Raw genomic sequence first — 14,094 nt, forward strand, 5'->3', positions numbered from 1 at the left:
TAGACAGATAAGTGTAGCAGTACAGAGAAGCCAATTGCATTCCTCGAGATTTACTCAGATGGGTGGAAAACATGTGCATACAAATGTTTATAACAGTTTTATTCATGATTGCCAAAACTTGGAAGCAACCAAGATGTCCTTCAGTAGGTAAATGCATAAAAAAAACTGTGGTACATTCAGACAATGGAATATCATTCAATGATTAAAAGAAATAAGCTATCAAGCCATGAAAAGACATGGAAGAACCTTAAATGCATATTACTAAATGAAAGAAGCCAAGCTGAAAAGGTTACATAATGTATGATTCCAACTACATGACATTCTAGAAAGGCAAAACTATATAGATAGTGGTTGCCAGAGGTTGGGGGGAGACAGGCGTGAATAGGCAGATCACAGAAGATGTTTAGGGCAGTGAAAATATTCTATGATACCATAATGATGAATACATGTCATTATACATTTGTTACAACCCATTGAATGTACAATCCCGAGGGTGAACCCTAATGAGAACTATGGACTTTGGGTGATAGCGCTGTGTCAGTGTAGGTTCATCAGTTGTAACAAATGTACCACTCTGGGGAATTATGATTGGGGGAGCCTGTGTGTATGTGGAGGCAAGGGTTGTATGGGAGCTCTCTCTAACTTCCACTCAATTTTGTTGTGAACCTAAAACTGCTCTAAAAAATAAAATCTATTTTTTAGAGAATGAAGAGACCTTAGAAAATATGTTGACATGAAACATAAAGGATAATTCCATGTGTGTTTTGACATGTTCTCCACATTGATCATATCAGTATATGAAGCAAAAGAATTGGGACAAGAAGGATGCCCCCTAGACTTTATAGGGGTCCCTCCTTAGGAGGGGGGTAGTGGTGATGGTGCAGAGGTGGAGAGCAAAGGGGAATTTGTTTAAATACTTCTGTGTTGTTTGAGTCTTTTAAAACAAAAATGTACTCATTTTAATCTCTTGAAAATATATTCATATATTGCTTATAATGGGAAAATAATTTTTTCTTCAAGTTTTATTGAGATATAATTGACATACAGCACTGTATAAATTTAAGGTGTACAGCATAATGATTTGATTTACATACGTCATGCTGTGATTACCACAGTAAGTTTAGGGAACATCCATCATCTCATATAGATAAAAAATTAAAGAAATAGAAAAAAATTTTTCTTTCTTGTCATAACTAGGATTTACTGTCTTAACTTTCATATATAACATATAGCAGTGTTAATTATATTTATCATGTAGTACATTACATCCCTAGTACTTATTTATCTTATATCTGGAAGTTTGTACCTTGTTACTGCCCTCATCCAATCCCCCCAACCCCTGTCTCTGGTAACCACAAGTTTGATCTCTTTTTCCGTAAGCTACTATACTTTGTTAGTTCCTATTACACAACATAGTGATTCTGTGTTTCTGTACATTTCAAACTGATCACCATGATAATTCTAGTTATGATACATCACCGTACAAAGATATCACATAATTATTGACTATATTCCCCATGCTGTACATTGCATACCCATGACTCATTTATTCTGCAGTTGGAAATTTTTAGCTCTTAATCTCCCTCACCTATTCCTTTCCTCCCCCTACCCCCTTTCCCAGGAAAAGGATTTTTTAAGTAGTAGTTATATGTGCTCATAATATAGAAAATTTATAAGTATGTTCCACAATACAGAGGTAACCATTTGTTAAGTTTTGTGCACTTTCTTTTAGTTTTGGGGGGGTTTTGAGTTTTTTTGGTGATAGATAGGCTCTCATGTATTGACACTTTTGTTTCCAGTTTTTTTAAAACTCTGTTCTGTATCTGTCATTAAAAGTTCTTTTAAAATGTTTCCCTTGGCTACATAATTGTGACACATCCATACTGTGAAATAATGATTTAACATTTCTCTATTGTTAAGACAATTATATAGCTCCCATCTTTATATAGAAATACATCTTTATAGTGTTCATTGTTTCCTTATGATTGATTCCTAAATGGAATATTGCCTTAAAAAATAAATTTTAAAATTGTAGAGACACTAATAAGAGTTTTTAAACATATGAAATCTTAAATTATACTGCCTTGCTTTTTTTTTTTTTTTAAGGAAAAACAAGACATAGAACCTTTTTTTTCCATAACATACCGTACATGAGTTTTGATAAAGCAGTAGACTGTTCTGGTTTCTCTTGCTATTACCTCTTTTCCCCATCCTCTGTTCCTTGACATTCTTTCCCACCTATGAAAACTCTATATTTTTTTCATAATGCTTTGAAATTTTTTTTATTTCTGAAAAGGAGCAAATCAGAATTCCAGTGCAGCCAGCTTGAATCAATCTTCCTGTTCCTCTTCTGAATAGGCAGTTCCTCCAGGCAGTGAATTAGCTCTTTAGAAAACATTGGCATTATGTTTCTGAATCCTGAGTATCTGTATAGGTGGTCTGGAATGCATTAAAGAGAACCATTGTGTCAGATCCTTCCTCAAGTATAAAGATGACATCCTCTTCTTACTAATTACAAGACATTTTTGTTGTTGTTGCTGCTGCTGTTTTTTCTGAGTTACTTGGCTTTAAAAATTATTATTTGCTTTAGTGAAAGTTGGAAATGGATTTGTTACAGTGTTAATATATATAGTTGGTTCTTGTTTTATGTTATAGAAATGTGTCAAGAGTTTGCCCTTTAAAGGAATCCTGTGGTGAATACTTTTCTTAACTATAGAGTATCGCTTCTTTTTCTATTTTTGTAAATGTGGACTTTTGTATTTCTTTCAGTGACAGAAATATTGAGATATTTTGTTTCTAGTTCAGACTACAGTATTTAGCAATAATTCATTTTTTGCTGATGAACTAGGTAATATTCTCCCATATATTAATATCTTGTGTGTTTTAGTTGGGTTTGTTACTGCAAGAAAACAGGTTTATGTGTAAGCCAGTAGTTCTCAGAAGTGTGGTGCCCCTAACCAGAAGCATGTTAGAAATGCAAATTATTAGGCTCTATCCCAGACCTCTACTGTTCAAAACCTGGGAGGTGGAGCCCAGCAACCTGTGTTTTAACAAGCCGTTCAGGTGATTCTGATGTGTGCTAAAGTTTAGAACTTGTGGTTTAGATAATACCTATAGAGTGGCTGAAAATCTCAGCTCTTAATCACTTGAGGCCTGGATTTGGTTTAATTCCAAGGTATGTGTTAGGAACTATAGCAGTATTCCTTCTAAGCGATATGTAGATGAAAAACTGGTAGCACGGGCTGCCTCACAAGAGTTGCTTTCATTGTTTCCAGTAGTTGAGATTTCAAGAACTAAACAGAGCCAAGAAGCCTTCACTATTGAGTTGGCCAAATTGTTTCAGTACTTAGGATAATTAGCAGAAGCTTCTCATTTGATAACATCATTTAGATTGTGCCTCCCTCCATTACCAAGATACTTAAAATGACGAGTCATGAAATCACATTTAAAATACATAAGGTTATCTTCAGAGTTAAGGAATTCCTGAATTAGTTCTCTTCCAAATGTTTTTAAGTTGTAAATAATTACAAGCAGACGTACAATACCGGGGAGACACTTCATTAATAGAGTTAAGATATATGTCCATTAATTATTGGCTAAGTTTTACATAGTTCTTCATTTTTTGGGTAACATCTGCCTACTTGGTTATTTTTAAAACATTTGTAATGGAAAAGTGTTATGCTAATGTACGTGTGTATTTTTTCATTGGAAAATTCTCTACTCCTGAATTCAGATGTTACATGCATTTATTAATTATTTCAGGTGGGTCCTTCAGGGTAGAATATTAACCTTTTAAACAGAGTGTTATAAGTGAGAACCCTTGTTTTAAAGAACAAGGTCTCTTTGCTAAATTTAGGGCTTTAAAGCTTATTTTGGCTCTTAACTCTACAGCAGATTTTTGTTTCTTTAACTTAGGAAGATAATTACTCTCAAGAAGAGGTATAACTGGTTTGGTCGTGGTGTCTTCTTGGCATCACAGATGGATCTTGTTCATGCTATGGATGAGAATCAGGGACTAGAGAGCCATTAAAGGAAAACTGACAATATTCCCTTTGTGCATATTGAGAAGTGGAACATTTCCCAAAGTCAGGGTTAAGCTACAAACTTTTTGAAGATACTGTTTGTGATTTTTAAGAAAAAAAGGGTATCTAAATATAATTCACCCTCTACATATAACAAGGTCATGTGGTGAAAGGTCAGTTTCTTAGAATCAGCCAAAAGAAATTACTCATCCATTCGTTAATTATTTCCCAAATGATCATAACTCAAGAGTTAGTGAGGAGTGGAATATATTTTTAAAAAGCCCTTACCCAATCAAATGAGTCTAAAATTTCTAACTAGTTTATGTAGCAAAAAATGTGATGGAGAATTTAGTACTGAGAATTTCCTGTGATTATTTATTTAATCTTGGGCCCAGGTGAGATTAATAAAATTGAGACGGGGAGGCAATGTTCTGAAGTTAACCAGTCATTTTTGGTGTGGGCCCAGCCACATGCTAATGAATATTCTGTATCTAAGGTCTCTTTAGGCTGGTATTATTTAATCCTTTTACAATATAACTTACTACTTTCTAAGCTTCGTAAAATGCTTAAACTGCTCACTTTTAACTTATGTAAAGCATGCCTAAATTTGGCAACAATCTAATAGATTTTTTCTTCTCTAAGAACTTAGTATACAGTGATGTGTTCATTTTTGACTCTATGTTAGTGAAGCAGGTCACAGTACTACCAGCCTATAAGAAACAGTATAGAGTGTTTCAAACAAGTCTTTCGTCAGAAGTGAAATGAAATGTGAAGAGAGAATTTATATAAAACAGATTTTTTTTAACTTTCAAGTTAAATTTTTAACTAAATAATATACCTCAAGTTATTTGTGATGGGGGCGGGGAACCTAATAAATCAAGACTGTAGAAAAGATTGAAAGCATATTGTATACTTTTTTGTATAGTATAAAAAGAAATATTTTAAACTTTTTTTTTTTCAGCCTGCCCTAATGATTCATGGTACTTGGTTTTCTTCAGGTTAGAGAAATTAGTTCCCAACGTAGTCTTTGACATTTTTGTTATACTGACTTGGGCTGAAGACAAATCTCATTTTGTCTTCTTGATTCATAAACTTTATGTTAAGCAAGTTTATCTTAGCAAACCATTTTATTTGTTTCAATTCTCTAGTTATCTGAGGTAAACCAAAAGCATGCAAACCTGCAGAAAAGCATCGAGAAAGCTAGAATTGGCCGACATGAAACGGTAAGTTTGTATCTGTAGATTCTTTAATAATGTCAATTCTAAATAGAAGAATAAAAGCATCGAGCTTCCTGTGAGGAGGATGCTGTTCCCACTAGAAAAGAAGTGAGTCACAACAAAGGCTGTGAACATTTGACCTGGTAGGATTCCCTAATTGTGAATCTAGATTTATTATTATTGTATTATATTGTGTATGGCAGTGTAGCATAGAAGCATAAACCCTGGAGCCAGACTGCCTGGGTTTGAAAGTCTCCTAAACTCTTTCTTCTCGATTTTCTCAGTTGTAAAATGGGGAATAATAAAATCTATGTCACTGAGTTATTGTGTGATTAAACTAGCTAATATTTGCAAAGCACTTAGAAGAGAGCCTGGCACAAAGTAAGCCTTATATAAATGTTTATGTAAATTTTTAAGAGTCAGCTTTGTAAGAGTCTTGGCACTGAATAAATTGAAAACTATTGGACTTCCCTGGTGGTGCAGTGGTTAAGAATCCGCCTGCCAATGCAGGGGACATGGATTCAATCCTTGGCCCAGGAAGAGCCCCCATGCCACGGAGCAGCTAAGTCCATGCGCCGCAACTACTGAGCCTGAGTTCTAGAGCCCCAGAGCCACAACTACTGAGCCTGCGCTCCACGACTCCTGAAACCCACATGTCTAGAGCCCATGCTCTGCAACAAGAGAAGCCACTGCAATGAGCACACCACAATGAAGGGCAGCCCCTGCTCGCGGCAACTAGAGGAAGCCCAGGCACAACAACAAAGACCCAGTGCAGCCATAGATAGATAGATAGATAGATAGATAAATTTAAAAAAAGAAAGAAAACTATCAATACAGTGTTTTCATGGCCTTGTAATATTTCTAAATTATTTACATGAATTTTGACCTACTATTTTATTTTTAAAAGTGTTAGGGGTTTTTAAAAATTCACTTTACTTTTTAGTTTTATCATTATCTCAGGTATGGACTTATGACTTGAAAAAATGTTGAAGATCAACATGAACCTCTAAGCATTTCATCTCAACCTCTATTTGTACGACTTGTGAAAGAGACTCAAAAACTTGTCACATTGTATTGGGTTGGCCAAAAAGTTCGTTTGGGTTTTTCTGTAACATCTTACAGAAAAACCCAAACGAACTTTTTGGCCAACCCAATAGAAAAGAATACATCACAGGTTTACATGGCTTTATGCTTTTCAGAGTTATTTTACATACATTCTTTCATGTGAATAGTCAGGACAGTGACGGATAGGAATTGGAGAATGGTAATTGCTGAAGAATATTTAAGGGAAGGTAAGTTCTGGACATAACCTGAAACTGTTTTATTTCTTCTTCAGTTGACAGCAATTACCACTTCTTTATTTGATCCTGTTTTTTTCCTTTGATTTGGCAATAACTTGTAGAAGCACCTTCAACTAATGGTGACATGTTCATGCCACAAAGTAGTCAGCCAGTCTGCTGAAGGTTACCCAGTCCACTGTAACCACTGAAACTAGGAAAAAAACCTACTAGCAAACCCAGTTGGTACCTACAGCTATCAGAAGATTATAGGAGTTCAGAAAGACTCCTGAGAAAGATGAACTCTTGTGTTCATCTTGTGTTCACTAGTCACGAGTTTTCAGAAATATCTGAAAGCTTTTTCTATCTCCTAGATATTATTCATGGTGATGATGATACTGCTGGTGATGGTAATGAAGAAAAAGAAATAGCTAACATATATATTCTGCTTACTATGAGCCAGGCAGGTACTGTTCCAAACGCATTTTCTATATTGAATCCTGCCAACAGTCTAAGGAGGTAGCTACTATTACTATATTCATTTTTACATTTGAGGAACTGAAAGCACAAAAAGGTTAAGCAATTTGGCAAAGGCCTTGGTGCTAATAACCAGGCTCCCAACTCAGGGTATCTGGAGAGCTGTCATTGCATCCACACAGATAGTCACCACCCTGCTTCTCCTGTCTTCATTAGCTTTTTCTCCTCTTGCTTTTCATTGTGGAGTATGTATAATTTGGGTGTTAATAGCAAATAATGATCACCTTATATTGCAGTTAATTTTCAATCTCTCCTACGCTATGCTAATGTGGTATACACTAATCATATGTAACAATTTACATTTGAATTAAAATTAAATACGATTAAATTCAGTTTCTCAGTAACAGTCACATTTCACGTACTCAGTATCCCTATGTAGTATCCCTATGTAGTTTCCTGCATTGGAGAAGACTAATCTAGAACATTTCTGTCATTGCACAGTTCTGTTGGACTCTGCTACTTCAGAGGTCTGTACATGCATTCTGTTATATAACTTCTAGCAAAAGTAGCTTTCTTCACTTGGAGCCAAGAAGAATAGCTTAAGGCAAAAGTAGAAAAATACAAGTACAAAAATACAAGCTAGCAAGGAACCTTAAACAAGTCCCATCAGGCAGTTTGAACTCTTATTTGGTTTTGCCTCAGACTTTTCCTATAATTCTGTACCGTAACCTTTTCCAGTATTTGGTTTTTATTTGGACTTATTTTTCACACATATGAACTCAATACCGATAGCACTATTACTTCTACCTGTTAGTGAAAACTATGGCTAGAAATTTCAAATGGTGTTTATTGGATCATTTTGTGTAAAAGCTTTATTCTGGTTTACCTTTAAAGGAAAGTGATAGGAGGTCACAAGCTACAGTTCTGTTATTTCTGATATTTTTAAAGGTTAATCATCCTTGAAGTCTGGAAAATTATCTAGAACACTTTCAAGGAAAATTGTATAATGATTGATGTTGCCATAAAATATTACTTACATATATATAGATACAATCTTGCGAAACTACCCCAGAAGTGGTATAATTTTTTTCCTAATGTGATAACAGTCCTCTTTTGAGTTCAGACATAGTTGGTAACCTCTCATCTGTTTATGAGCCTTCCATTCTACATATTAATTTCCATTCAGTTAACATTTATATAAGATAATTGAGATTGCAGAGAAAAATGAGAATTGAGTTCGTTCTTATACTGTGAATATATATGTATATGTATATATAATATCATCAAAACCTAATGCGTATCAGTTATGAGAAAATAAAATGTTTATAAAATGTATAAACTTATGGCATTTTGTTTGTCTTAATTGTACATAATGTTATTTTGAATACAGGAAGAGCGAACCTTGCTAGCAAAAGAGCTTTCTTCACTTCGAGACCAAAGGGAACAGCTAAAGGCCGAAGTAGAAAAATACAAAGAATGTGACCCGCAAGTTGTGGAAGAAATACGTAAGTTTGTATTACACCTTGAGGGTTTTTATCTTTGCTAACAAAGATACTTTATACTTCTGGTTGCCTGATAACCATTCACCACGTATATGAGAAAATAAAGCCCTTAATAATATTAATATTGCATTAATATTTGCATTAAGGAGCCTTAATGTTAAAGCACTGAACAGTGACAACTTTGAAATTATGAGCATTTCAAGAATAAGGACGGTCGGTGGGGTAGGAGGATAAAGACATAAAATATAGGCTTAGGAAACTGAGAAGTCAGAGAAGGAGTTAAGTTGGCCTCAAGTACCTTGACTCCAGAAAGAAATCCACCATTATCTTCTAGGAAAAGTAATACCAAAAAATACGAGTTTACAAGTTGCAGAAAAGTAGTCTGTGTATTGACTTGCCTTTTAAATATTCCAATGATGTTTTTCCTTACTTTTAAAACAGAGTCCCCAAAGCTTCATTTTCAGTATATTTTTTATATTTATGTAAAGATAGAATTTTGAATATTTGAGGAAATGAAAGATACTGCATTTAATTGCTTAGAAAAATATGCATAACTTTCCTCATTTTTCTGTTTTAGCCTGTCTTTTCATTTAGGAAACTTTATCAAGTGAAATATCTAGAAAAACTGATATTATAGTATGTGATTGAAGACTTTGAGAGAAATTGAAAATATTTGGTATTTTTAAATTAACCTGAGAATAGTTTGGTTACAATTAAGTTTGATGGTATTCTTTACAATTAAAAAAAAATTTAAGCAGTTCAATTAGTATAATCTAAAGTTAAACTTAATTTTAGAGACAGGTTCTGCTTTGCACAACTCCAGGAGATGCCATGCAAGTACATGTAGTCCATGCCTGGCCTAGAAAATATGTAGTAGCCCTGGTTCAGCTGATTACCCAGGGTGATTTTCAAAGCAAAGTGGAGGCAGAAGAACCCTCTGAGCCAGTCATTTTCTGTGAATTAAGTACTTGGGGAGCTCTTTCGTGCTGCCCATGGATTCATTTCATTTATCATCTTCCTGCAGAAGAAAGTACTAACCGAATGTGCTACAAAATTAAGCACTTTAATCTGTTTTAAAGTTTTAACTAATATCAAGTGACCCTCAGTGAACACAAGCACATCAAAGCAGCAGGAGACAAGTTAGGAGTTCACTACTAGGAAGTGAGGGCTGCTCATGATTCACCTTTAAAAGGAGACACAGACTGCTTGTTAAAGAGGACATCAAATGGTGTGTATCCTATCTAGAGCATTTTCTTGTGAAAGAGCATTTTAAGAACAGTTTTCTTACCAGATTTTTAATACCTTCAGGTGGTTTATTTTCCGGATCAGCATAGCTATGCCCTCCAACAGTTGATCATGGAAATTCTGTTTTCACAGTAACCAAATTTGATCTTTCATTTATCACTTTTACTTGGTTCTACCTTCCTTCCTGATTTTAGTTTTGTGTAATTCTTGGACTTTTTTCTTGAAGTACCAACTCTTTGCTTACCCGCCTCATTCCCTTTTCTGTCTAGGGACCCATAGCTCTTAGCCATACCCAGTGAAGGCTTCTGCTTTTTCACTTTGTGGTCCCCATTGTATTGCCACAGCTCTTTCCCTGGGCAGATGACCCTGACTGATACCACCTCCACTTGTGTCCTCTCATTTTTAGTCCTTTTCACAATTTGATGATATCTGTCCACACAGAAATGACTAAAAACTCTTATTTAGACTTAAAAACTATTCTGAAATATACTGATTGTGATCCTAAGCCAGTGGATCATCTTGAGGTACAGAAAATCACTAGGGGTAAAGAATTATGCCAGACTAATTAACGAAGTGGGAAAACTCATTTCAAGCATGTAACTTGAGATGTTGATATTCCTTGTACCTCTGAATCATGCAGCAATTTTGGCAAGTGCATCACCTCTTAGAAAGGTAATAAAACTTGAAGGAAGACTTTTCAAGTATGTTAAGGATGGTGTGTTTTCTGGAGAGTAGAATAGCATAGTTGAGATAGAAGTTGCAACTATAGTTTTATACTGGTTGCCTGAATTCTGCTCTCCATCTTTACCCTTAAATTTAACAGTTTGGTAATTTATTTCTCAACCCAAGGAAAACACACCAATGTGAATGAGTAATAATCAGGGTATGAGGTCTAAGTGAATGAGCAGAAAGTTTTCTGGTTTACAGTGAATTAAGAGACTTTATGTTTCTTCATCAACATCACATCTAGATTATCTTTTAATATTTATGCATCCACATAAGATGGATCTGTATTTGGGCCTTATAGAATTTATAATCATGAATCTATTACACATATGTGAATTTTTGAAATTTTCACATTGTACATTTTTTATCTTAATAGGGGAATGAGAGGATAAGAGTCCTTCCTTCCTGGCTTTGTGCTATTACTTTTTAATTCCATTAAAGAATCATCTATTTTTATAGAATACATAATTATAGAAAATTATAGCATATTTAATAGACAGTAGATATGTAGAATAATTACATTATTTTATAAATATATTTTAGATGTGACGGTAGGATTTCTTTTTCTATGGAAAGCTATGGAACTACAATCAGAAGAAAAAAAACCTGTCAGAGTCTGTATACCTATAGAAAGGATTTTTAGACTAACTTTAGTTCATACTTTTATACAGTGATGTCCTGTCCTCTGCTTTTAAAATTCAGAACAGCTAACAGAAGTTTATTCAAATGTGGCACTTTGACTTTCAGCCAAGATAGAGTAGTAATGTACTGAATTTATCCTCCCACATAAGAACAAAAACAAACATAATATATGGAATAATGATTTTCAAGATACTTGACATCAAACAGCAAAGGGAAGCAATTCCTAGAAAAAGGAAACAAAGTAAGCCTTACAATTGTCCCAGCTTATTTTGTTGAGAGAGTTTCCTGGCTGCAACACAAGGAAGAAGAACCTAGGCAGAGACCTACAGACTCCCTGAGTCAAGGAGGTGGAACTGAGAATCAGGGAGACCAACGTGGATAGAGTTCACAGGATACCATACTAGAGAGGAGGGGGTAACACAGAAAGAGAACCTTGGGTATCTAGAGAGGGTTCCTCTCAAGTATTCTATGCACGCATATGAGGAAACTAACCAAAACTGGGGAAAGAACCATCTCAAAGGACTAGAAGAAACAGTGCCAGGCACTCACGCAGGACCAGGAATGTGTCTATTCTCACCAGCCAGATTAGAAAAATTTACAATTCACAAGGCATTGAGTAGAGTACTCAAGACGGTCTTGCTTCAATAGAAGGTAGTAGCCCTAGACTGAGCTCTGCTGTCAACCCCCCTAACAAACCATAAGAGCAAGTCTTCAAGGCAACAAACTACTGTAAAATAACTTAAATGCATTCCAGAACAAAGCTCAATAATATTTATAGGAGTACAAAAATATCTAGCACCCAGCAAGGTAAAATTCATAATCTCTGGCATACAATGAAAGGTTACCAGGCATGCATAGAAGTAGGAAAAACATAATTGTTAGTGAGAGGAATAATCCTCCAATCAAAACTAACCCAGAATTGACACAGATAGTAGAATTAGAAGACCATAACATTAATAATTATTATAAATGTATTCTATATGTTCAAAAAGTTAAGTAGAAACATTGACGATATAAAAAAGACCCAAGTCAAACTTTTGGAGATGAACAATACAGTGTCTGAAAAGAAAAATACACTGAATTGGATTAACAACAGATTAAACTTCCACAGAAGAAAAGATTAGTGTATTTAAAGACATGGCAACAGAAACTATCCAAAATGAAACTCAGGGAAAAAAATTTTTTTTTTCATGAAAAATAGCATCCATGAGATATAAGACAACTTCAGTGACCCCAATATATGTGTAATTAGAGTCCCAAAAGGAGTGTATGTTGGGGGTGGGGGCAGGGCAGGGGTGTTTCAGGCCAGAAAAATATCTGAAGAAATACGTATCAAAAGAAATAAGGCTAAATTTTTTTCAAATTTGATAAAAACTATAAACCCACAGATTCAAGAAATTTAGATATGTAAGTAGTAAATGGCAGTAATCTCCTTATCACTAAATCTAGAGAACGTTTTAGGTTTTAACTTGACTCACTCCAAATCCCCTTTCCCCAATGAGATTATTGTTTTTCTTTCTTTATTTATTTTAATTTTTTAAATTGGGGTATAGATGTTTTACAGTGTTGATAGGTTCTACTGTACAGCGAAGTGGAGTTCCCTGTGCTATACAGCAGGTTCTCATTAGTTATCTGTTTTATACATATTAGTGTATATATGTCAATCCCAATCTCCAAATTCATCCCGCCCACCCTTTCCCCACTTGCTGTCCATACGTTTCTTCTCTATGTCTGTATCTCTGTTTCTGTCTTGCAAACCAGTTCATTTTTCTAAATTCCACATATATGCATTAATATGCTGTATTTGTTTTTCTCTTTCTGACTTACTTCACTCTGTATGACAGTCTCTAGGTCTATCCACATTTCTACAAATCACCCAATTTCATTCCCTTTTATGGCTGAGTAATACTCCATTGCATATACGTACCATATCTTCTTTATCCACTCTTCTGTCAATGGGCATTTAGGTTGCTTCCGTAACCTGGCTATTGTAAATAGTGCTGCAGTAAACATTGGGGTGCGTGTGTCTTTTTGAATTATGGTTTTCTTTGGGTATATGCCCATAGTGGGATTGCTGGGTCATATGGGAATTCTATTTTTAGTTTTTTAAGGAACCTCCAAACTGTTCTCCATAGTGGCTGTATCAATTTACATTCCCACCAACAGTGCAAGAGGGTTCCCTTTTCTCCACACCCTCTCCAGCATTTATTGTTTGTAGGTTTTTTGATGATGACCATTCTGACCATTCACCTCATTCTGAGGTGATACCTCATTGTAGTTTTTATTTGCATTTCTCTAATAATTAGTGATGTTGAGCATCTTTTCACGTGCCTCTTGGCCATCTGTATGTCTCCTTTGGAGAAATGTCTACTTAGCTCTTCCACCCATTTTTTATTGGGTTGTTTCTTTTTTTTTTTTTGATATTGAGCTGCATGAGCTATTTGTATATTTTGGAGATTAATCCTTTGTTGATTCGTTTGCAAATATTTTCTCCCATTCTGAGGGTTGTCTTCTCATCTTGTTTATGGTTTCCTTTTCTGTGCAAAAGCTTTTAAGTTTCATTAGGTCCCATTTGTTTATTTTTGTTCTTATTTCCATTACTCTAGGAGATGGGTCAAAAAAGATCTTGCTATGATTTATGTCAAAGAGTGTTCTTCCTATGTTTTCCTCTGAGAGTTTTATAGTGTCCGGTCTTACATTTAGCTCTTTCATCCATTTTGAGTTTATTTTTGTGTATTATGTTAAGGAGTGTTCTAATTTCATTCTTTTACATGTAGCTGTCCAGTTTTCCCAGCACCACTTATTGAAGAGACTGTCTTTTCTCTATTGTATATCCTTGCCTGTTTTGTCATAGATTAGTTGACCATAGGTCAGTGGGTTTATCTCTGGGCTTTCTATACTGTTCCATTGATCTATATTTCTGTTTTTGTGCCAGTACCATACTGTCTTGATTACTGTAGCTTTGTAGTATAGTCTGAAGTCAGGG

At 34.9% G+C, this 14,094-nt stretch overlaps 1 protein-coding gene across 1 annotated transcript in view; it reads left to right on the forward strand.

Moving 5' to 3' along the window:
- The window catches only part of MND1 (meiotic nuclear divisions 1), a gene marked incomplete at both ends in the record, with an annotated part of 77,462 nt that overhangs the window by 39,132 nt on the left and 24,236 nt on the right, over positions 1-14,094 (forward strand). Inside the window, 2 exons of the mRNA XM_082653987.1 lie at positions 5,171-5,245; positions 8,384-8,498. Of these exons, the coding sequence (XP_082510113.1) occupies positions 5,171-5,245; positions 8,384-8,498 (190 nt within the window). The remainder of the gene's footprint in view (positions 1-5,170; positions 5,246-8,383; positions 8,499-14,094) is intronic.

This window comes from Grampus griseus (genome assembly GCF_964374135.1).
Source record: "Grampus griseus genome assembly, chromosome: 4".
NCBI classification, from domain to species: Eukaryota; Metazoa; Chordata; class Mammalia; order Artiodactyla; family Delphinidae; genus Grampus; species Grampus griseus.